Source organism: Falco naumanni, chromosome 6 (assembly GCF_017639655.2).
Source record: "Falco naumanni isolate bFalNau1 chromosome 6, bFalNau1.pat, whole genome shotgun sequence".
In the NCBI taxonomy this organism is placed as follows: Eukaryota; Metazoa; Chordata; class Aves; order Falconiformes; family Falconidae; genus Falco; species Falco naumanni.
This window is the reverse complement of record NC_054059.1, coordinates 56,022,817-56,048,400: the sequence shown is the minus strand read 5'-3', so window position 1 is coordinate 56,048,400 and position 25,584 is coordinate 56,022,817. Positions and strand designations below refer to the sequence as shown.

General features: G+C 38.5%; 1 protein-coding gene across 2 annotated transcripts in view; it reads left to right on the top strand.

Moving 5' to 3' along the window:
• Positions 1 to 25,033, top strand: part of LAMA2 (laminin subunit alpha 2) — a 376,489-nt gene extending 351,456 nt beyond the window's left edge. For both annotated transcript variants that reach the window (XM_040599010.1, XM_040599009.1), the window contains 11 exons: positions 1,369 to 1,587; positions 3,002 to 3,150; positions 6,644 to 6,820; positions 7,641 to 7,857; positions 12,881 to 12,993; positions 14,509 to 14,698; positions 17,103 to 17,258; positions 20,758 to 20,911; positions 21,268 to 21,398; positions 22,087 to 22,309; positions 24,766 to 25,033. In XM_040599010.1, coding sequence (XP_040454944.1) covers positions 1,369 to 1,587; positions 3,002 to 3,150; positions 6,644 to 6,820; positions 7,641 to 7,857; positions 12,881 to 12,993; positions 14,509 to 14,698; positions 17,103 to 17,258; positions 20,758 to 20,911; positions 21,268 to 21,398; positions 22,087 to 22,309; positions 24,766 to 24,923 — 1,887 coding nt within the window. In that variant the 3' untranslated portion in view covers positions 24,924 to 25,033. The remainder of the gene's footprint in view (positions 1 to 1,368; positions 1,588 to 3,001; positions 3,151 to 6,643; positions 6,821 to 7,640; positions 7,858 to 12,880; positions 12,994 to 14,508; positions 14,699 to 17,102; positions 17,259 to 20,757; positions 20,912 to 21,267; positions 21,399 to 22,086; positions 22,310 to 24,765) is intronic.
• Positions 25,034 to 25,584: the final 551 nt, after the last annotated feature.

The window sequence follows — 25,584 nt, the reverse complement described above, 5'->3', positions numbered from 1 at the left end:
TCCAAACATATTTTTTTTTCTACAAAACATTAAAAATTTCCTTTGAACAGTGACTGGAACTTGGCCAAGCCAAACTAAAGACTAAGACCCTATTCGGCTGGGTTTATCACTTGCACCTCTGGCCTTCATCAGAGCAAAAAGCACACAACAATAGGACTCCGAGGCAGGATATTAGACTAGATAGGTCTGCCATGAAATGGCCATTTTTCAGTTTTGAAGTTTATGAGAAAGCTAGACTGTAAACAGCCAGATTGCTGAAATGGTTTTAAATCTTATAAATTTGGTTTCAGCATAATTTTTCTACAGAAGTTTGTATTTATTCTCATTTCTTTCCTGAATAGGAAAGAAGATCGTTGTGTTCATTTTCTTCTGTTGCTATGAATCTCAGGAAGTACTTCGTTTTTCTCATTTTGTAACACTTGAGGTTTTGGAGTATGCAATCTAATTTGATTAACTATTTTGGGGGGGAATTAAATAAAATAATTAGCCAAAACAGGATATGTAGGATAATTAAAAAGAAGTGAAGTGAAAGTAAAAGATAAAGACCTTTTTATCCTGAAGACTGAGGATATATGCTCATTTATTTAAATACCTTCAGATTTCAGAGAAAGTTGAACATCATAAGCAATGATTTTATCTTGAAAACTCTATTATCTTTAGACCTGTACTGAAAAAATGGTGAATTAATTTAGAAAAAGTCACTGTTTCTATAGATCGGTCTTCCACAGCTGGAAGAATACATGAGTGGATACAGAAAATCTTGAGGAGTATGCACTGATTAATTATTTGATGATACATTCTACTCTTTAAATTGTGTTAATGGCTACCAATATCCAAAGAATTGGGCCATGAACAAGGAGTGCTTTATTTATGAGCCTGAGTCATTAAGGAAGTAGTGGTCCTTAGTGAAGCAATACTAATGAAGCATAATGATTGATTAATGAAAATTACTTTCTGGGCACATTTAACAAATACCAGAATCTAGTTTATGTTCATATTGGCTGTTATCTATTGTATTGATTTAAAAGCAAAATCCTACTGTATTAACTCAACGGAAAACATTCATACAAAAAACACCCGAGAGCAGTTATTTTTAATCAAGAGGATGTACCAAAACAAGACTGGAACTTTGCCTTCCTGTAAGACAAGATTCCAGAAATAGTCTAATGATGCCAGCTGTAAACCTGTAAATTAGTGTTTGCACAACACTTTGAGAAGTAAATTGCTTAGTGTTTATTATTACTTTCCATCTCTTCACACTAGTTATATTTACATAGTTTATTATTTTAGTTAAGAAATCTTTCTGCATGTTCGTACTCTTGCTTTTAATGCTACTAATGCACTTTTCCTGTCCTCTTCTTCCTGCAGAACATTTATACAGTTAGCTTCCCCAAGCCAGGTTTTGTGGAACTGCAGCCTGTCTCTTTTGACGTGGGCACAGAAATCAACCTCTCCTTCAGCACCAAGAATGAGTCTGGGATCATCTTGTTTGGCACAAGTGGCACAGTTGTCCCCCCCAGGAGAAAGCGCAGGCATACTGGAAGGAAAGCTGCCCATCTGAAGAGAAAGCGCAGGCAGACGGGACAGGTATAAGGAACCTAGCAAAAGATAAAGAAAACCCACAATTTTACTGAACTTCTTCCACTTGGTTTGTTTCAAGAAACTGACTGGTGTTTAACTTAAATTCAGTGCTTGTGAATAAATCATTTCTAACGTTATCCTTTATCTGATAGAGAGTCTGATACAGGTTCAAAATTGTTTTTTTGCATTGGAGTAACTTTTAAAGATTTACAGTAAGGCATCCATTGCTTGTTGCTAAACTACAGATTTTTATTTCTATTATGTGGATGCTTCCATGCTGGTTTTTTAATGAAACTTAAACATTAGAGAATACTGTTCTTCACTCATTCTGAGGACTACTTATGCACTATTAATGCTTGGAAACATCTCTCGCTCCTGTTCATACAGACATAAATGAGGATCATTCAGTTTCCTCTGAGACTAAAAAAAACCCCAAAACAAACAAACAAACAAAAAACCCACACAAAAACCCAAAAAACGAACAACAAATAAAGCTGCTAAAAGCAGTGCAAGATGAGCCCTTGTTGGGATCACTGCTGTGGGATGTAAGACTTACGAGTGCTCCAGCCTCTCCTTCTCTCCCGTAAAATACAAATCTGCAGTATAAATTCTTTCTAAAAAAAAGGATATTCAGTCTGTTCAGAGGAAGTAGCAGCAGATTCCAAGTGACTAACTGGTAAAAGTGTGATTGCTGTTAGAAGTTACTCAAATCTTGATTAATTAAAAACCTCACAGACAGACATACTACTGCAGAGATAAACAGAATATTTTGCTGCTTGCTTTGTTCAGAACTTCCAGGAAATTCTATTTCATTATTCTCCTTCCTGCCTATTTTGGAAGAGAGCTCTCAGTGACCTGGAGGAACACAGTCCAGGGACAGCTCACCTGCGTGACATTTAACTTCAGGGTAGGGGTTCCTTTATCATTTCCCAGGTTTTCAGGTCACAGAAGTGAACCTGACACTCATTGCTATAGTAACTGGAGGTTATATCCTGAAATTTGTTACAACATGATACTGGTTGCTAGAGTAACTACTAGTGTGATTTGCCAGCCCTCCAAACATAAAACTCACACTGAGATCAAAGCTGTTTAGGGCTTGATCAGTTTAAGACCAGACCTTGTAACAGCAGAAATCAGAAGAATTGTAGATTAGAAGTCTCCATCCTTCCCTGCAAACAGGTATGCAGAGAGTTAAATCTTTTGATAAGGCTTTCCAGCATGACCTCATTTTACCCATTCCTCATTACAAAAATACAAGAGTCTGAATGTAGCAGCAGAACTGAAACTACAGTATCTTGTCTGTGGTGAGCAAATTAAAAACCAGTGCAAGAAAATAAAACATACACTCTAATGCAAAACTAAGTGAAGTAATTTCTTTCCAAATATAACTTACTTTCTCACACCCACATATACATTGCAGGCCTACTATGCAGTGTTCCTGAACAGAGGTCGACTAGAAGTGCTTATCTCCACTGGGGTACGGGATCCCCACAGAATCACCATCAAACCAGAAGCTGGCGAGTTTCACGATGGCAGAGCACACTCCATCCGGATAGAACGAACTAAAGGGTAACAAATACCTAGAAGTGCTACGCAGCAACAGCACAACTGATTCAACAAAGCAGATGTACTGTTGTCTTTGACTATCCATGTAAATGCTTCTGCTGAGGCAAATAATTTAGTGTAATTCCATTCTTATCCAAAAATTTTTAGAAGTTAGTTTCTGACAGTGCTTACTATTCTGCAGAGCTGGGTTTACACACTCTCTTAGGCTCAGCCTGTTTCTCCAGAGACCTACATTTGTCTTAATTTGCATCTTTAACCTGATTCTTGGCAAATATATTTTATTAATCAAATCTGTGGATGAGAAGTACTAGTGCAGTGCAGTAAATCACCTTTTCAAGACATGCAGAAAAAGATCATTTTCAAAGTATATAAACAGCAACAGCACAGCAGCCTGTAGCCTTTTTGAGATGCCATGTGCCCCATATACATGGGGCTGTGGTCGTGCCCAGCTAATTATGGTAAAACAATGCAGAGACACAGTCCCAGGTAAACAGCAGTCATTCTTATTGCTGGAAAGCCACTGCAGACCTTCTCAGACCATGTTGTTTTAAACACAGTTTCACTTAAATTCCTTTGCCCTTTCTCAGACACTGTAAACAATGCTAATTACACTTCACCATTCAGAAAGTGATTAGAAACAGCACCACTGTAGCATGTAGGACTGGGGCAGTCAGTATTAATTATGGCTTGGACTAGCCCTTCTTCCAAGTAGGGTTTGTTGTGGACATTTGGACATACAAATGTGTATATAACTGTACAGACATTCAGTGGATTAGTGCATTATGCACAATGTTGTTTTGTTTTGTTCAAAAAATCAGAAGGAATATACGACATCCAGCATGTTACAAAATGCACTTATCCAAGCACACTAAACACTAGGCTTCACTCTCTCACCCCTACAACACTGCAGCCTTCTTGAGCAACAATTCCTGTCAGTCTAGTCTTGATTTGCCTTTCTGTCCTTTGTATAATTTTCTTTGCTTTGTTCTTTATCAGTATAATTTTCTAACTGAAATTCTATTATATCATTAAAAACCCCTTGTAAATAATGACTTCAGACAATACCTCTCCCCAGCTTCAATTAGTAGTTCAAGGTAAAAAAGTAAATTCTTTGAGAGAAGTTGTTATTTTGGAAATGGATGACTGCATTTTGTGAAATATTTTGTGTCACTTGTAGAACACAAATATGCAGATGATAATAAGAAGCTCTAAACAACAAATAAAATTCTCTAATGCAGTGCTATAGCAAGTACAGTAGCCTGACATGTGAGAGTACATCAAGACACAACTGCTGTACAATGCCATCCAGTGATGATGCTTGTTCAGATGAAAGCTCTGTGTTTTCACAGTAGCTCTGCTATAAAACAAATTGTCTGAACTCTGCAGTTTCTGTAACCTGACATAAATGTGAAAAGATACAAATTTAGATTAACTCCGCCTCTTCTCATCATGAACTCGAGCTTCATTTGATTAAATATGAGGAACAGCCTCTGAAAATACTTCAGAGATAGCTGTCTATATAATTACGAAGTTTCTGCTTCTCTTCCAAGGTAATTATAGGATACTGTTGAAGACTAATGGACATCATTGTATGGCTCTGCTTGGAGACAAAACATTTACTATGGCAATGGCTAAAGATGAGATTAATTATTGCCTGCTGATGAAAATACTGACAATCTGTATCCGTGGCTAACACGCAGCAGCACATCGGATAACACGAGTCTTGACAGTCTTATTTCCTTACACTTCCTCTAAAGGCAGTGGAGAGAAGTGTCCTCTCTGGGACACTCCACAGAACCTAAATTAGTCTGTTGCTCTGAACTGTCTCCAGAGAAATCACTCTCCTTCTGTTTCCACTGCTGCAGGGTCTCAGGAAATCCTACAGATTGTCCTGAAAGATATCCGCTTTTAATATCTGCTTCCTCCAACCCTTTGAAAAACAAATCACTTTCTTACTCTACAGCTTTCTAGACCAAATGAATCCATCCAAAACTATGAGGAAACTGGAGAATTTGCATGTAGTACAACAGTTATCTAGTTTATCTAAGTTATCTAATAAATACTTGTGTAAATAACAAAGTCAAGCATTTAACATACAAAACCCAACCTCTTTTCAATAAACGTTTTTAATATTCAGTTGCTAACATTTGTAATTATTGTTAAGGAAGTATATTGGAGTTTAATGTAATTTTGCAGTTGAAAAAAAAGAGGTTATTTGCCAGAAACTGATTCTTTCTGTTATGTCATAAGAATGCTCAGTAATTCTGAAATATCAAACTACTTACAGATAACCAACTTGGGTTTAGATAATGAATTGTAGTCAGAGAAGCTTGACTAGTTAGGTCCTGATGTTTAGCATGGCTGTAGCATACTTGAAATAAAAACTGCGCTTCATAAATCATATCAGAGTTTACCAGATGCATATAGCTTTTCTGTGGTCCTGATTCTCTCCTGGCTGAATTCTGCTAATTAGAGTCTAAGAACATGAAGAAATTATTCCAACTAACATTCTACATTCACCTTCAAAAATATTTAAGTTGTCATGCATCCTTTGCAGCTCAGCTCACCCTGAGCTGGATTTGTTCAGAAGTTGGAGATTTTGTATTTTTCATCAATGGTAAATTATCCCAAAGATGGCAGTTAAATTTTTGATTCCTGTTGCTATATCTTGTTATATATGTTACCTATCAAAATAATCCACTGTCTCTCAATTCCACAGCCCTTACATTAATGTTACTTTCTCAGTATAGATAATGTATGGCTTGGCAAACTAGTTTTTCACTTTGTCCCCTTCACCATGTTTCCTTGTAAATGTGGTACAGACACACAATACTTGCACCTCAGCAGCTTTGACAGGCAAGAGCGTTCAGCTTTTCTCTCACATTTGGATTCTTGCTTTTGCCATACTTTTTGCTCTTTTTTCCATTCCTTGACTTAGCTAGTGGTGCTGTGTTTCAGAGCCTTCTACTTCTTCTGTTTAATCTTAACAGTATCTTTCCATGAGACTGCCTTGCCTTTAACTTGAAGCATGGACATGACCCATGAGAATGAATTATAGTTCTTGTATCAGTACATGGTGAAGAACCAGCAATTTTCCTGTTCTGCTATCTCCCCCAGAAAGAAAGCTACCAGATCTTTTAAAAAGGATACAGTGTCTATCTGCGGTTGATTCTGCAATCAGAGAAGTCAGTAGCAGTGTTTGTCCCCCAGCGAGAAGATAATAACTTGTACAAACCTGGAAGTAGGGAGCTCAAGCAAAATGTGACCTTGTGTTCGTGCACGGTAGATAATTATGGCTACCATCACAGTGCAACAGGCTTGGCCCTTACCATGTAGCTGAAAACCTTCTAGTGGTTAATACACATTTAATGTGAGCTGCTAATTACATAATTTGGGTTGCTCATAGGAGTAAATGGGACCTGCAGAGCGGTGATTTCAATACAAGCAATAACCAGAGTAAAATACTGATTTATTTGCTTTCAACTCTTTTTCACAGGGTGTTCACTGTTCAGGTAGATGAAGACAAAGTCCAGACTCAGAGATTGCCAACAGACCAGCCCATCTCTGTTAAGAAACTCTTTGTAGGGGGTACATCTTCTCAGTTTCAGACGGCAACTCTCAGAAATATACCACCATTTGAGGGCTGCATATGGAATCTTGTCATTAATGCCACGTAAGTCTCACTGATGCCAACAAACACCCAGTTAATGAGGTCTGAGTAACTATCTTGCCTGCCAAACGAAGGTTCATTGTTGCAAGGAACCATGCTAACAGCAAATCCTAGAATATGATCTGTTTTCTTAATATGCCCTTCCTTTTTCTGTCTCTGATATATGCTCCATAGACTATGCAATTAATGAACTGTTTTACAGACAAGCCACCTGGCTATTTATCCATAAAATCAGAGAAATTCAACAGTAATGCTGCAGTAAGACTTGCCTCAGTGATAAGTATTTATAGTGTACTATAACACTTTATTTTAAGTAAGGGTGACCTCCAAGAGTATACAAATTCTGAGAACCACCATGGGAATTAATTTGCTTTGTGGAAGGTGCGTGATGCAGTAATCTGGAAGGAACATTTAAGTAAAAAGAAAGGGAAGAGTGAATAAAGTAAAATCTCTGTAGAAAGTTCCCATCTAAATGTCTTTCATATAACTGAAGTACCTAAGCCAGGATCTCATCACCGCGCACTCCATCGACATGCATCAGAGAGAAGTACTTCTCCATGATGTGATTCGGCCTCCCTAGGCTGATAAAGCTTGCCAAAGAGCATGCCTGTGTCTCTGCGCTGACTATAGGAAGGAAAGCCAATGGTGACTATTGCCTCTAAATTGTGTGTCCCACTTCTGTACCTAAAACAGATGGGATGAATCCTGGGTCTTGTGTCCTGTGAAGTGGAATTACACTGCAGCATATAGCTATTCTTTATAAACAGGTGGTAAAAAGACAGAAAAGCTAATAACAGACATCACTTTCTTTATGTATTCTCAGCCCCATGGACTTTGGTCTACCTGTGTCCTTTGAAAATGCAGATATTGGCCGATGTCCCTCTCTAGAACCAGAGATTAGGCCACCTGAGGATGAAGAAAAACCAATCCACACAACAGTCCTGATCCAACCTGAGCCAGACACTAATGGGGAGAAAGAAAGACCAAGGATGACTCCTGCTTCCCCTCCTCCTCCAACACCATCTCTATCTTCAGCACTTGTAAGTGTAAATCACTTCACTCGGGTAAAGTTTGAGAATTTTCTTTTTCCAGGCAAAACTGAAAAGCTATCCATAAAGAATAATGAAATAATTTGCTACAAAAATAGTAACAGTTCAGCATAATGTTGTAAAGGGAACACCTTGTTGCAGGTCAGTAAAACCTGTGGATAATGGAAAACCAGTTGATGTTATTTGCCTGTATTATCGCAACAGTAGATTAAAGAACAATATAGCAGTAGAATTCCTTTTGACTTGCATGTTTAGCCCTAAACACTTGCACTCAGGATGTAAGCCAAGCAATATCTGATCAGGGTTGGAATGGAAATTTTCCTATGGGAAATACATATCATTATGATATTTTGTGTGCTGTTCTCTGAAGCACGTGATAACAGCCATGTCAGTGACAGGATGAAGAAACAGGTAAACCAGAGAGGTCTGTTTGAGATGGAATTGCTGCACTGCTGTTTTATAACTTTAAGCAGGACATTTACAAACTTAAGAACTGAAACCTCAGTCACTGCTAAATTGAGTTCAGTGGTTGTTGCCAGAAATCTTAAATCGCTAGATACCAGCAGTCTTATACAATAAAATTTAAGAAGAAATTTTTTCTCTTACAAATGTAGCACTTTTACAAATTGATGCCACATTTTATTGCCAGAAAAGACACGTTCAGATATCTGAGTATTAAACTGAATAATATATCTACTGGAATGTATCTACTGGATATTCTTAGGGGTAGGAAATCCTTTGCATTTTGTTAGACCTGCATACAACCCACAGGTTTATGCAGGACATAGTTCAGTATGGATGAGGTTTCCAAACAGTGTGAAAAGACTGCAGATTTCCCATTTAGGAGCCTATTTACACTACTACAAAAAGATGGTTTTGAAAGGTTAACAACTGGAATATTTAACTTCCCTTTTTTTATATATCAAATACAAAGGAGTCAGTAATTTTGATAGTTTCTCCCAAACTGGCTTCACAAGGTCTTTCAACCATTTTGGGAGGCATTCCCACGCTGGGTCAGGTTTAATCTGCATTCCTATTTCACACCTTCTCACTGACACAATATCACAGAACACTGAGTTTATCTGTACTGTATTTTTCTGTGTGACCCAGAGTTATCAATTAATTGCGTGAAGATGGAAAAAAAAAAAAAAAAAAAAGTGATTATCAGTGAATTGGTTGGTTGTAAGTCTGTCAGAGACAAAGGAACCCAGCTTCATTGCTATAGTCACTCCTTGTTACCTAACTCAATTTCAGAATTCATACCTAGTTTTCCTTGGACATGGGTAGGATTTCTAACAATAATTTCCTACAAAAAAAAAAAACCAGTACAAAAATTAGGCCAAAACCCCTAACTTTTATATTCAAGGTTCATGGCCACCTTCATTGGCCAGGTACATGTGGCACAGCTTTATCTAGAAGGACTTGTCAGGCACTACTGAAGTTTCCACAGCACACGCAGCCATCTGTACCTGGAAATAGGAGCCTGCGGTTCAAGACAGGCAAGATCCATCTTAGTTATTACCCTGCCCCGAGCCGCGGAGCTACATGGATTGGCTTTTTAATGCTCTAGGGCAACATTTTTGATTCATTCCCACAAGGTGGAGTAGTTGTAACACGAGGGGTCTGATGCATCTTTCTGCTTGGAGTTGGAAGTAAGCAAATTTGCAGTGTAGTAAGGCTACCATAGGAAGATCAGGAACCAGGCAACAACAAGGTGAGAAGACTTATCCAGTTTAATGGTGAGTGTTGTGAAAGAGTGCAGCCATAATAGCCTTTGATCAAGCATTATAAACAAAATAAAAAAACACAGAAGCAGGTGACAGAGCAAATGCACACTTTCTAAGACTCTAAAACCCTAACTTTTAAACAGCAAAATTAAGAGGAATAGTTCTGCTCATAGACCAGAAACTAGTCCCATTGTAACTAGGTGAGTTTTGTATATCACATAGCCAGAGTCATGATAACTTGAAAGAGGAGTTCAAAACAAAAGTCTAAATAAAATGCCATTACTACACTTTCCCTCTTGGGAAAATTAAACCATTTTAGTATTTTGAAGGCTTGAAAGTACTTTTAAAAAGGCAAGTTTTTACATTCGTCTAAGCAAGTTCTCCAAAGTATTTTTCTGGGAAACGTTGCAACAAAGTAAGTAACTACAGTCTAATCATGAAATAGCATTCATATGACAGTTACTTATAGAAAAGCCCAGTGTAGAAGGAATGTATATGGAAAATATACAGCAGAAAAAAAAATTATTTCCACATGGTAGGCTTAAATAGGGTATCTGTTCTACTTAAGTCCTTTTAGGACTTTTTTTTACCTCTCTTATCCATCTACATGTAAAAGGGGAGTGGAGTTTAATCCAAAATGCAAAAACCTACCCTCTACTAAAGGCAAGACAATATCTAGAAGTAGGATAGTTGGGAAATACACTTGGTCACTAGTCTGCTGCTGCTGCTTGCTACATATGCTAAAATGTTTCTCAACATTCTCAACCCTGGGTAAACGCTGCTTCTGCCTCATGTTATTCACTGCTTCTCAGGATTCGCTTGCCACTGAAATGAAGAGCGCCAGCATTACTTCTGTATTTCACTCCATGACGGTATCTGCACTATTTCTCCATGCATTACTTCATTGTTTTACTAACACTAATCGGTGAACTGTAGTGACTGCTTCAGTGGTGCTCCCTTTTTCCCCTAATTACTTTCTCTGTAATTGCTAATACAGCATTGTTTGTAGAGAATGTGTGACAGTTCACCAGTGGGCTTTTCTGTTCCTTATTTCCACTGATACACATCTAGCTTGATTTACCAGTCAAGTCCCTGACATCTGACAAGACTGAAGTGCAGCTGAATAGTTCAGTCTTGAGGCTCTTGGGTAATATGGGAGATTATTAAGCAGCCAGGTTTAAACCCAGGACACCTGAAGGCCATTACTGAAAAACCAAAGCTGGGATGTTTTAATATAGGCTGATGAAGCATGCTTAGTTCACAGCCTTGTGAAGGCTGTAAAACTGGCTGCCCTTAGATAAAGTGAAACCAGGCACAGTCTTGTGAATAAAACCTGGAAGTTTTTTAAGCATACCTTACTGATCATTTTGTTTTTCCTTTTCACATCAACCTAATGAATATTCACTATTATCAATCCGTATTTATCAGTAAACCACTGTATGCTTGTTATGATTCCAGGCATCACGTTTGGCGCTATCCTGCAGTCCATGGCCTTTCTTACAGTCCTGCTTGGATGCAGAGCAACTGCAGGGTTTTTGCTGATGCTGGGCAGCAGCTGAAGTGTCAGGGACAGATCCTTTACTGACATATACCAGGACTGCAATTACTGTCAGACTATGTGCTTTTACCATGTAGTATGTAGAAGTATGCCACTCAAAAGTGTGCGTTAGTGTATTTTCCAAATTTCTCCTGCTGTTCCAGTACCAGTAGTTAATCTCTATCTTCAAATTTTAGCAAGCCCGAATGCTATTCCAAGTATTATATATACACAGTATTATTATTAACATAGTTGTTAAACTTCTAGATAAACCTGTAAAGTTTCAAATAATTAGAAACTTTACCAGATTCATGGGACTATGATTTTTTTTTCTATTTGATGATCACTGGAAGGCTGCTATTACACATTCATAACTGCTTGATCCGGCTGAATTTTCCCTGTTTTTTCCCTCTGTTGCACACTGATGTGTACTTGTAACGCATGGTGGTTTACCCTGTCATATTCAAACAAGAGCGTTCGTTGTGGAAAACTAATTTTTAGAAGTATTCTATACTGTTGTGAAGATTTTTGTGATGTGTGAAAGCAAAAAAATGTAACACTGCTGAAAAACTGAGTGAGAAGGGGGAAAGGAATTTCCTCTTGGCAGCTGAAATCTCATCGCCTGATGAGTCACTCATGACATTTTCAAAAAGTTTCACAGAAAGAGCTCTTTGTCAGTAAAGCACTGCACCTTGTGCTTTGCAGGTCCCTGCTGAGTCAGGGCTCAAATAAGAGACTGTCGCCAATCCAAAATGATAACAGCCACAGTGCTAAAAAAGAGAGCTCACAGCTATCAGTTTGGGTTTTTTTTCCCTGGCGGTATTGTCCTGATACTGTGTTGTGTTAGATTCTTTGAGTAGTTTTTTCACTATAGTTTCAATGGGAGGCAAAAGCTCATCAGTAGGAGCTGTAATTACCATGGTCTCGCCTTGCCCCAGGCACCCCTATACAAGAGCTTTAGGGCCAGAGATTAAAAGACCTGGTTAAATTAAAAAGAGAAGATTATACTGGGCAGAAGATATTTTACCTTCCATTGTTGCACCATGTTAAGATCAGTAGAAGTGGAACAGACAGGGAGGAGTTTCTTTCTTTACTGCCTGGGTGATGTGTCTACATTAGGCAACTCAGGGAGTTTAACAGTTGTTACTTCTATCCATCAGTTATTCGGCTTCCTTTATTGTTTGTGGGGGCCTTTCAGCAGCACCAGGGGAAACGGCAGCACATTAAAAAAAAGAATACAATTGTAAAACAATATAAAGAAGTAAAATGGAGGACTTGTTGACAGGTGCAGGATCTGAAATTACTTTTAACTCATTATTTTTAAGGTGGCTAGATTTCAAGTTGACAGCAATGCATCCCTTTAAAACTTAAGTCTTGCTTCATTTCTGTAAGAGAGCATCCTACTGTGTAAAACTCAGTTATGTGAGCTAAGAGTACACTGAGCTGCCTGGAAATCACTTAAGACTCTTGTAAATGTTCACTGGAGGCATGAAAGCAGCAGTGTTCATATATTACTTTTATTTGCTTTTACAGCCAGCTTAATGAGCTCTGCTTTTACACCAAGTTCCTGTCATGCTGGTTTGTAACTTCAGCTGGTGTGATGAGACATCAACACACTGGGAAATTGCGGTGCCAGTGTCTGGACTAGGTGGAATATTCTCAGTCCTGAGCAGCTGGAAGACTTCCAGCATGTGCACTGCTGAGATAGATTTGAAATATGAAGTTTGTACGATCACTGTATATTTTGCAGGATTCCTGTGCTGCTGACACAGAACCAACCCTTTTGGAAGGTGGCAAGCAATTTGGTCTTTCAAGGAACAGTCACATTGCAGTTGCATTTGATGACACCAAAGTGAAAAACAGGTACATTGTTTATTTCAGCAATGAGTTTTGATAGAATCATGTCAAAATAAAATGCCCCTCCCTAATATTCTCAAAAGCATCTCCCAAAATTATCAGCATAATTTGAAGAAGATCACATATGATGGCTAATTCATTAAGCAAACATAAAAAGCGTTAAAGCTTTTAAAGTTAAAGTTAAAAAAAACATCTAGGCAATGAAGTGCCCGCCTGAGTAGCTCTCGCAAAAACAGTTTACTTCTTTGTTTGCAAAGATTCGGTCACAAACAGATCCCAGACCGAGTCACAGAAAAACAGAGGAATGGAACCAGGTCATGCAACTGAGTTCATAGTCTTCTTTTTCAGAAGAAAGTTTCTTGGGTCAGTAATTTGATAATTTCTTGTAATAAGCAAACATTATTTCCCCTTTCCTCCAACAGTTAAGATCAAGTTTGCACAGTAAATAGGCAAAATGACATTGCCCTCCCAATATATACATACACATGTTGATATGCAAAGGAATTCCAAGAGCTACTTATTAAAATGCAACTGTTTTCAATGGATTTGTGAGGCTGTAACTTGTTAATTTTTCATTTTTGCTCTGAAGCCACATGATCATTAACAAATATGCTATGTCACACCACTAAGCATTTTTGCTGCTTTAGAGTCCATCAGCCTCACACTTATTTTTACCTACAAAGATGCCGTACTGCATATTTTCATGTATGCTATTTTTAGAAAATAGGCATATAATTAAAAGAAATATGTAATCCTACAGTCCTGGCCCATCTTTTCAAATAAAAATCCTGGCCCGATCATTTTAATGCAATGTTTTTTTACATTTATATTATCAACAACTTCCAGGTACTGACTGCAGCTCAGCTTGGGCTAGGTTAGTGATGTGCTGCCAATACAACCTTAGTATCTACATAATCTAAATAATTTCTTCCCAGGTATTTTGCTGGGGGTGGGGGGGTGGGGGGGGGTGGTTGATATTACCATTTTGTCCAAGGGGTCAGTAGACCTCCTCAGACACACCCCCATTTTCCATTGGGAGAAATCAGAATAAATGATTTATAAACTCTTCTCTCTGCATCTTTAAAAGTTTTGCAACCTGTCTTCAGGCAATACAACTCATTAGAAACTCAGCATTTGCCAGCTGTCACTACAGCTCACTCCTCTTTGTGAGCATTATGTGTGTGGATGATGGATAACGCTGCTGGAATTTTACAAGCACTGGGATTGTCTAGCAACTACAGCTGCAGCTGAGAATTATATCTTGAAATCCTATGCCAAGGTTGCACTTTTATATTTCCACAGCAAAGGGACTAATGAACGCTCACTTGTCAGGGATCGGATATGTGTGAAATGCAATTCATGTATAACCAAATTATTTTTCTTAAACTCTGATGGACAAGTAAAACGGGCCACTAACTGTAAAGTTTTTTTAGAGGAATACAAAAAGGTAAACAGATAAATTTGTCTGCTGTCTGACTCTAAATATCTCTTCCTTTGTTGTTTTCCTGTTTGTTTGTCCAGACTTACAATTGAATTTGAAGTCCGAACAACAGCTGATTCTGGCTTGCTGTTTTATATGGCCCGCATCAACCATGCTGATTTTGCTACAGTTCAGATAAAGAATGGGCTGCCCTACTTCAGCTACGATTTGGGGAGTGGAGACACCAACACAATGATTTCCAATAAAATAAACGATGGCCAGTGGCACAAGGTATAATAGTCTCTAATGCTAAATTATCCTTTGTAATGCTGAGAGCATTACAATTTTTTTGCCTTAAGATAATTGCAAAATGTAGTCTATACAAGCTAAACTTTACAATTAAGATCTTCTGTAGTCTCCAAAATCTGTGCTTTCAGATTCACTGTTAAGTACACGGTACACATTCCACTAACAAAAAAGCTAGAGCTGATCTTTGAAGTTTGTCATTCAAGAAACACATAGTTCTGGACATATTTAGAGTATTTCTCATGTATGGTAAGGTACTGCAGAAAATGTTCTCTCCTGCCTATAGGGCTCAAGTGAGTATCAGCTCATGATAATGGAATACATCATTAAAGCCAGTTGTTTCTATGTTAATAATGTCACTGTTCAGCCATAATGCTAAGAACAAAGAAAAAGGAAGTAACATTTAAGTAAATCTACTCTGCATTATTAATTCAATTCATTAGGGAATCAGTATCATATTCATGGAGGTATTTGGTAGTCCCTTCTGTGACTTTATGAGGGGAAGCATTTATGTACAATGCCTGTGGCATTTGGATGGTAAGGGAAGGAATACCACAACCATGAAGTTTAGAATTTACTGGGCCAAGAACAACAGACACATAGTATATTCATCAGGTAACATGCTTGAAGGCACCCATAAAGACAGAGAATAAAAGAATATATGTAACTATGTATTCAAATTGTATACTATTAGAGACATTGAATTTTGGACAGATATTTGCAAGGTCACCATCTACACCTCTGTCACCAAATGAGAAAAAATCTAATTGCATTTTCTGTTGTGCTTGAATTACTCTTATGAAAACCTCTTTGCACTCATCCTTAGTCCCTCGTTGCTTCATTGCCACCTTGTTCTTGCAGGAATTTTATTCATGAACTTTTTGATGATGGCAAATGCTCTATACCAAGGTATTTCATGAGGGGAAAAAATAAAGTTGTAGTCATTATTTATCTGGTTTACATAATGCCTAGGAGCACTGGCAGTAGACCAGGGCCCTTTTCTGCTAGACCCTCTATAAATATATACAGAAGAGATGTGCTTTGCTTTTTTAGCTCTTTTCTCTATATTCTAAGAGAACTGGAGCTTATATTTCTTAATGTAAGGGTGTGCTAAGGACGCACAGCTTGGCACTCTGTGAGAGAGGGACCCTTGTTGTAGGTGCCATTTTTGTAGGAGAGAATTGAGACAAAATCCATAGTCACAGTTCCCCAAAAGCACAAAAAAAGTTCATTTTGGGATGGGGTAAAAAGGCAACCTCTTTAAGAAAAGACCACAGCCTTTGTTTTTAAGAAAGCAGGGGCTTCTCCTTAAAATAATGCTTTTAGTGACAACCTTTTCTCCATTTGAAGTGGTTTAGGTTAAAACATTCCCATCAGGCCTACAGAAGCCGCATCTTGCTGCTGCTGCCTCCTCAGGTCCTCTGTAAGAATGTCTGTTCCCAGTTCCTGTCTCGCTCACCAAATCCTCCTTCTGCCCAAGATGCAATTATCCATCTCAAATTTACGGTTGTCCATAAACACCAAGTTCAGCCCCTCACCTTCAGGCCTCCCATTGTTAGTGTTTAGTCATTCCCGTTGCATGATAGATGCGCTGTCACACTGAAGCAGAAGCAGCCTTGTTAAAGAAAAACCAAAGAAAAATGCTGTGTGTCTCTCTGCTGCTCTGGTGAGCTAACTACTGTGCTGCTTGGAAATCTGCTAGTATGCGTGTTGCATTTTACATTTATCCCTTTTTTATACAGAACTCTTATTATATCGATTTGTAGACATCTCAGTATAAACCTTTGGAAGGACATTGGCCTACAGTTGTTGGGGTAGAATTTCCTCAATTGCACTTCCTCCGTGAGATTCAGAGCCCCTTTGTCTGAACAGAAGCCATGATACTAACAGAACATAGCTGGTATTATATTTACTCTAGCATGAACTATGATCTGAGGCACATCGAAACTAATGGAATCATAAACTCAATGTTGTCTGCAAACATGTGCTGCAATAAAGATTTGTAACCAGTGCCATTAATTTTCAGCGTTTACTATTCCCAGTACTTAAAATTGCTGTCTGATTCCAGGAAAAACAATATTGTGCCATGCCTGTGATAGCAACAATGAAGCTTTTTAAAGGAACCCCAAGTCCATTTCAGCAATTCTAATAAATAATAGTCATGATGCCTCCCAACTCAGGTGTAATTCATCTGTTTGCACAAAACATTGCACAGGGGCTCTCTCCCGTGAACATTATCCATGGTTGCTGCCACAGTACTTCTGTAACCACTCCTAGAACCTTCTCATGCACAGTTATGTATTTTGGACTGTAAGGCTAGTTACAATCTGGAAGCACTTTGTTGTCAGAAAACTCTCTGTAATTGTTTTGTATTTGTGTGTCTTTTTAGATTAAAGTAATTCGAATGAAGCAAGAAGGAAGCCTTATAGTAGATGATGTTTCAAACAATACTGTTAGCCCCAAGAAGGCCGATATATTGGATGTTGTAGGAATGCTGTATGTTGGAGGATTGCCCGTAAACTACACAACTAGAAGAATTGGTCCGGTAAGCAAGTTTGTTTAAGTTATCTTACACTCCTTAAATATGTCTTGATAGGTACCAATGTCTTCCCAGTTCAGTTTTGTTTTGTTTTGCTTTTCCATCAGACTGCTCAAGAATATGAATAAAATGGACCTTAGTGGAGATACACTCCATTCTTACAATGGAAAGAATGGACTCAGAATCCAGTTAATGCAAAGAACTAGAAACAGCAGAGTTAGTTACTGTTACGGAGGAGTAAAAATGTCCATACACTTGTGTTCACTTGGATCCCTGTGCAGCTAGAGTATAAGGTCCTGAATACTACTTGCCCTTTCTCTTAGCTGTAATTAATCTAGCAATAAATGATAACAGTGAAAATGTCTCCTAAGAGAAGCAGCAGAACCCAAAATTACTCTCAACAAAGTACCCAGTAGTACTGCTGCTTACAGATAACTGGTTTTGTGTTGTTATTACGAAACTAGGAGGGAAAGTATTTTGAAGTAAGGTCATGAAAGCGCCGTTGTCCTCTTTCTGTTTCCAAATTAAATGTGCATATATCAATTTATCACTGTTTTGGTATAAGTGCCCAGCTTCTAAGCTTACACAGAAGATACCTTGGCAAACAGAGTGCCCAGACAGGTGAATATAATTTTGGCCTAAACTTTGTAGAATTAACTAGGAACACTGTATTCCCTCACTTGGCCCATTTACTGCATCTATCTGCACAACTACATGTCAGTCATCTCACTTTCCTGCTGCCCTCCCACCCACCAGGATATGCCAGTATCAGAATCAGAGAAAAACCTCTTCCCTGCATTATTTTTCTGTCTGTGCGTAAGGGTTTTTCAAAGCCAAGGCCAGAACTTGAGTTAATTCGTTTATAGCAAAAAAATTAGGCATAGAGTGCAGCACAATTTGGAAAAAAACTGGAATGTCAGCAGCAGCTATGTCTAGGCTCATTCTGGGTGGTTATACAGATCAGTAAAGAGAAGGCAAAAGTACAAATCCTGGTGGGGAAACAAACCAGGCTCTCAAAGAAACTGCATGTAAGTAAATACCATTGTAGTAAGACGGTTATGGAATGGCAGGTACTAGTCTAAAGGCAGGCAAGAGTCCACCGGTTCAGGCGGGCAAAAGAAATACAGAAAAGGAATTCCTAGATCCTGTTTAAGTAAGTCCCTATAATAGCTCATGGATGGGGAATGAAGGAGAAGAGTAACCACTCTAAATCTGAGAGCTACAATCCATACAGAAAACTGACCTGTAAGTTTGTATTTCTCACGAAAATATGGATTGTGAAGAAAGCCCAAACTGAGGCAAATGTACTGATCATTTGGGTTTACCAAACAATATCTGAGGCACTGAAAAACAAAAGCAATACTTAACTACCCACAAAATATAATTCCTAATACTATCAAATGATGTTTTCTGAAATACATCTGCAATTCACAAATACCAATCTAAGGAGAAAGGTAACACTAAATCCTTACCTATTGCTCCTCATCAGAAGTAATGGAGGGAACCCATGCACATAAATGGCTCAGTCTGGCAATAACAGTCATGTCAGATCCTGACAGTCTTATGTGCTTGGGGATTTAAATGAAGCTGTGACTTCAAATGTCATTCACAGAAGGTAAAAAAACAGCACTTGCCTTTCAATCGTTCTCAATAAAATACATCACATGATGTATTAATAGATGGTTGTGTTGTAGGCTTCACGTAAAGGCTTTGAAGCAAAGTAAGTTGAAAGGATGTATTATCTTCATTAAAGTTTTCTTCCAAACACACATCAGCCTTTTTAGACACTAATCTAATATGTAATCATAGGTAGGTTGGCTTCCTATTCAGTGCAGAAGACTGATACCTACTTGTTTCACTTCAGCAGTTATCACATTTTAAGCACTCAAAACTCTGCTTTCAGCAAAAGAGGTTATATTGCCTGTTACCATGCTAAAGTATAACCGGATTTGCTTTTCCATAAAGAAAGTGAAATCTGAAATATAGAGAATGTTGTAGAGTTATTTATGAAACTTGCATTTCTATTATTTATTCTCACAGTGAAGCTGGCAAGATTTGTTTTCTTTTGTGGCATTTTTCTTTTTTGGTAACAAAACCTTGTTGATTTGGACATGACTTTCACTTAGAAATTAGAAAAACATCTATTTATGAGGAATCTTGACAGAAAACATTGCTCAGCTCACAGCTGAATTTATTCACTGATATTGCTCAAGTTGTCATGAAAATTTTGTACAGGTATGTTTAGCAGTAATGAGCTATATAATTCCACAGTACATTCAGCTTTGATTTACAAGGAAATAAATTCTTTGGAAATTCTTTCAAATTGCTACTCAGGATATTGTCAGAGGAGGTAGTATGCAGAGTCAAGACCTCTCCCTGCAGGTGTGTCTTTTTCCTTTCTCTATTTGTACATATTTCTATGCTGTATTTTATATGCTGATTTTTATTTTCCTGCTTCCTGCTGCATTGCTTATTAATATGTCTTCCTTTTCTTCCTCAAAGTACCTGTTTGTTTATCATTTTCCTGTCTCCCACTGACATCAGGGATAAATTTTCTGGTCAAAGACCAGAGCCTTTGTCTGAAGCTGAGAACCAAAATGCAGCTTCTGCACACTTCAGAGAGAAAAGGGTGGGAGAGCTCTGAGGGAGATGCCAGTGGCTTTCAGAGGTCCCATGGTCTGCACTGATCACAGCCAGGGCAGCCTCTCACCCCTGCCCCACGCAGAATCTCACTTACACCACCAGCTTAAGTGTGCACATACCACACACTTGGGGTCACAGTAATGTGCTCCCACTGCAGAAGCCAAACTGGAGGTGCAGTTTGAGAACTTGTACAGGAGTCTCCATGTACTCTAGCACATCCCCTGCCTCCACCTGCCTCTCTGGCCAACGGAGTGGCCCTTGTCACCATAGTCACCAGACCTATATAAGAGTTATTACATCGCGAACTATGTTAACAACCTTTATGTAGGGACTTTGTTCATTTTAGAAGCTGTGTACCTGCATCAGCTCTGTCTGACCATGCAACATTGGGTCCATAGTAAAGTGATTAAAAGGGGGCAAAAAGAAAAAAAAAAAAAAAAAAAAGCCCTAGTAAAATTACCAGTGGCTGGAGAACTCTATCCGGTATCTTCATCTACTCACAAACCCCATAACCTAGTCAATTAAAAAGGCATAGGCCGTTAAATTCCTGCATTGCTGATGTAATTTGCTATATTTCATTATGCAGTGTATTATTTTATGTCCTCTCCATTAAGCCAAATAGATGTGACTCAGATCACATCCCTGAAAAGTAATATAATTCATCCTCAGTATGACTGAGATTAGATTCCAGTTATAATCAGATATTAAGGATTAGCCATGTAAAATGCAAGTTTTATTCATCTCCATAAATCCAGCAAAGAAGCAGAGGAAAGGTAATTCTTGCTGACATACTTTAGGTCTTTATGCTGAGCATTTCAGCTTGCTTTGCAGTTATACGTTTTGTTTGAAATATTGCCTGCAGGTCACCTATAGCATCGATGGCTGCATCAGAAGTTTTAAAATGACAGAATCACCTGTTGACCTGGATAATCCAACTTCCAGCTTCAACGTTGGAAAATGCTTTGTCACTGCACAGAAAGGAGCATACTTCGATGGAACAGGTTTTGCTAAAGCAGGTAATGAAAAGCAATTCTGCTGAAAGCAAAGAACAGAGGAAGAGGAGATGCTGCTTTCAAAAACTTCCAGTGCTACCTAAGTCCGGTTGACTGGAGGCAAAGTGAGATACTTAAAACTCTCACTGATCATTTTTAGTTATCTTGCCTAGGGATGGACTATGTGATTTTCTAGCAAGGTCTCACTCTTAAGCACAGCCACCATAACAGTTACTCATATGATTTCACATGGAAATGGAGTGCATTAATAATGCTGAGTTAGTTACCTTGTATTACTGGCAACACATTTTGTGTGATTATTAGGAATAACGTATTAAATGCTTTCTTAATTTTATCATGCTTCCCCTTTTCTCTCCAAGTTGGTGCATACAAAGTGGGAACAGACCTGCTTGTGGAATTCGAATTCCGTACAACACGAATGAACGGTGTTCTCCTAGGAGTCAGCAGCCAGAAAATGGATGGGCTTGGCATCGAATTAGTAGATGGAAAAGTGAGTAGCAAAACATTTTTGGCTCTTTATAGACTGGTTTTAGAAAGTGCAGGTAGTTTAAATGCAAGCTTACTACCCCAATCTCAAGGTGTCTCGGTCAATATCGGGGCTGTCCTTTATGCAGCACTTGCCATGGACAAGTAGATGTGGTCATGTGTGGTTATGAGGATTTCTGGGTCGTTTTCACATAGCAGACATTTTTCCCTACATCGGAGGCTCTTACACTTTTACAAAGATATTTTGAAAGATTCTATAACAGTTGCAATTCCTAAATCAGCAACATCAGGACCTAAATTGGTGAGAATATGAAAAGTTTTGAGGAAAGGCTTTGTCATTAATAATACTAGTTTCTTGTGTGTAACTTTTATTTCAGAGCCTGGAAAACCAGTCAGTAATCTACCACTATAAAGAGCTTGGGGTGGGGGTGTGAAACACCCCAAAATGAAGACAAAAAGATTGAAAAATGACAACATATAAAACAATTATGCATATTTCCACTAGTGTTTATGTCAGCTACATAACCCAGATTCCAGAGGGACAGGGAGTCTGTGTCTGGTATTGAATTAGCTTTAGTGTGTGCAGTCAGAGAATGTTGACTTTAAATAAAAATTTTAAAAAAATAAAACTACAACAAAAAAACTGTAAAACTGTTTTGAGAACTACATGACTTCCATGTCATGCTTTTCAGGTGATGTTTCACGTTGACAATGGTGCAGGCCGTTTCTCTGCTGTCTATGAGCCCGATGCACCAGGCAGCTTGTGTGATGGACACTGGCACAAGGTTCGTGCAAACAAGATCAAACACCGTTTAGAGCTGACTGTAGACGACAGACAGGTGGACAGTAACAGCCCAAACAGGGCCTCAACCTCAGCAGACACGAACGACCCTGTCTTCGTCGGAGGATATCCTGGTGAGCATTTAACACACAAATGATGCTTTACTTGCTCTGGCAACACTGCCTTGGTAATGTCTTAATTGCAATTAGGACTAGTATGCTAAAGATGACGAGTAACACTGTCCAAGTTTGTATCAGTTGGCACGGATGCTTGTTTCTGTGTCCAGCTGCATTTCAGAACAAAAAGTTCTACAGCACCAAGGGACCCACAGATCCCCCTGCCAAGTTTCAAATGTAAGCACTGTCACAGAGGAGCAGGCATTCTGCCTTCTGCTGCCCACACACAGCCAGCCTCCCTCTTCAAATTTTGTTTAGTAACAGCCTAATAGTAATGGCATTTGGCAAATTTAAATTTAATTGAAGAATGCATACATGCCCTTGGTGGAGCAGGGAACTGTGTGTGTAAATCAGCCTGCAAAACCTGAGGAACTGAAGACTCTGGACAAAAGCTTGCACAGAGAGGTGAGAGGATACTTTCTCTTCCTGATTAATATCTTTGCTCGTGGTCTGGTGGTTTTTAAAGGAAAAAAATATTTAAAATTTGCTAGTCAGTATTCTGGAAGCCCTCGACAGAACTTGCTTCACACAGAGGTAAATTAACAGGATCCAGAACTGAGCTGAGCTCTGTAGCTAGCTTCATCTTCCACTAAGCTGGTAACGAATGCTAGTATCCATCTGTTCACAGACAATCAATAAGTTTATCTAGCAGCAGTTTACTTTCTGAAAACACAGTTGTTCGAAAAGTTCCAATTTTGTTGCATTTATAAACAATAGTTTCCCTCTAGTTTGCAAACAAAAAAGCTAAATATGTTTGCAGTATGTGTCTGCTCTAGTGCATATGGGGGTCAATGGCAAGATGGCTCTTGAGTTAATTCCTAAATTATTTTTTGGAAGTTGCTTTTCCCCCCTGTTCTAGTGCGTGATACAGTGCATCCAAAAAGCCTTCTTTCTCAAGCTTCAGAATATTTTCAAAAATGTTCTTAATACTGAGATGAGAGCTGTTCCTCAGTCACAGTGACTATTGATAGGGACCAACTACTTTGTGCCAGAAGGAAAACAGCTTTGTGGCAGCATTTTTATAACAAAACAGGATTGTAGCATAGGAGCTAGCAATAAAGAAACACTGCAGATGGAGTTACTATCTCATCCTGGACTGTATGTCAAGAGGAATATAGCAAGAGAAATAAATGGAAGTAACACTACAATCTGTACAAAACAAGCCTACACTTACGTCATGCTGAAGTGATATTCCTGAGTTCAGCCACATGGCAAGTTACGAATTAATTTAATAAACCTACATGCATATTCAAACACCTCACACTTCTTTTGCTGTCTAGTCTAGCTCGTCCAAGATTTGTTTTAACATCCCAAATACCTAGACAGCCTCATCACAAGTTTAAAACATAGTATCATGGGATTATGTAAAATTAATAAGCATTTGTATTTTCCAGTCCTCTTGAAGGTTCTACTGACTGCATAAAAGTGCAAAACAGTTGCAAACCAGCTAGAGTTAGCTGGTGGAGAATTTCCTGTGAAGAGAAACTTTTCACCACCAAAGCATGAGCAAGGATATAAGTTCCTAGCTACCCATAAAAGCCATTTCTTATCTCCTACTATCATTCTTGCCTCTGCAAGGAGGGACAGATGGATTCAGCCATCTCATCCTCTGTGAACCAGCATAATGCTATGGCCAGTCAGTCCTCTACAGGTATAAAGTTCTTTCTGCAATCCTTACTTTATCAGTCACACAGATTTGTATCAGAGTACATCCCTGTAGCTACTTTTTCACTTGGAAGAACATTGAGAAACAAGTTGAGCCATGAATTTCAAGTAGTTGAGAAGTATTTCCAGCCTCCCAGTCAAACCAACCCTCACTTCTATCCCCTCCTTTAGTGGAAGAGAGATACTCAAATCCCTGGATTTACTATCAGCAAGGAAAAAAGTCAGAATGCTTGAAAACTCAAAACTCTTACTTAAATGACACCTGAAGTCCCTGCCGAGGAACTGGCTTTCTCATGATGTTAGAGCTGAGAATTGCATCCAATCCATTTTGGCCTTTTTTTTTTTCCTCTGTTATTCTGTGGATAAATAGCTTGAGAAGTTGGAGATTTGCAGGGCTAGCATGTATGCATCATACACTATGATGTAACATTGAGGTAACAAGCTGCTGTTTCCTTTATGCCGTGTTACTGAGTTACATGGTTTACAGTGACGGTTTAAATGCGTTCAGTTTCTGCCGCTGTCATGCTAGGACAGAAAAAGGAAAGAAAACTTGATTGTTACCCTAACGTAAGCATTTATCACATTCACTCATAATGTTTACCATTTTTTAAATGAAGAAGATATACAGCAAATAAAACATCTAAATATATTGCTGAGGACATCTCCTGCAGGACTGTCAAAGAACAAACTTAGGGTAGTTTGAGTCGATACTTAATTCCTTTTGCCTTTTTTTTTTCCCCCTCCTTCAGATGGTGTGACCCAGTTTGGGCTGACCACAAATATCCGTCTTAAAGGATGTATTCGATTTCTGAAGCTCACCAAGGGCACTGCTAAACCTCAAGAGATTAATTTCAGCAAAGCTTTGGAGCTGAAGGGTGTTCAACCGCTGTCATGTCCTGCAAACTAACTGTCATGCAGCTGATATGGGTCTGTTTATATAAGCACCTCAGATTAAAAAAGAAAAAAAAAATATATATATACATTGCAATCATAATAAAATACCTTTATGCAAAAAAATTCAGTAGTGTTTGTGGTATATTCAAATGCTATTTCAAGGTACCTCCCAGGAATGCAAGAAGTAACCCTTTCCCCCCGCTCCATTAAGGGAGTAGAGCAATAATTTTTATCTGTCTCTTACAGCCTGAAATGGAAATGTTTCATCATTCTTCTGATTATGCAGGGTGTTCCTTTACTGCAGAACTTAGAAGCAAAGAATTATCTTAGGTTGGAAGGGATCCATAAGGATCATCAAGTCCAACTCCCTGAAGTGTTCCCTGAGTGCTTTTGGTGAGGTAGATCTGTAAACTTGTGTTCCTTTACCATTTTAAATACAGTGCACTTGTGTGCATGCACACCTCTGTCCTTCAGTAGAAACGGGCACATTACCTTGCTTCAAAAAAGTTTTCTTCGATCACTTCCAAGAGCTTTATAAAATTCTTGTGACCGTAATATTTCAATTCAAAATCTTATGTAGTCTACATGGCTGCTCTCATGCTACAGCCATGCAACCAAGTGCAGGGAAAGAAAACTGTACTACTTGCTCAATTTATTTGGCATTATTAAAGAAA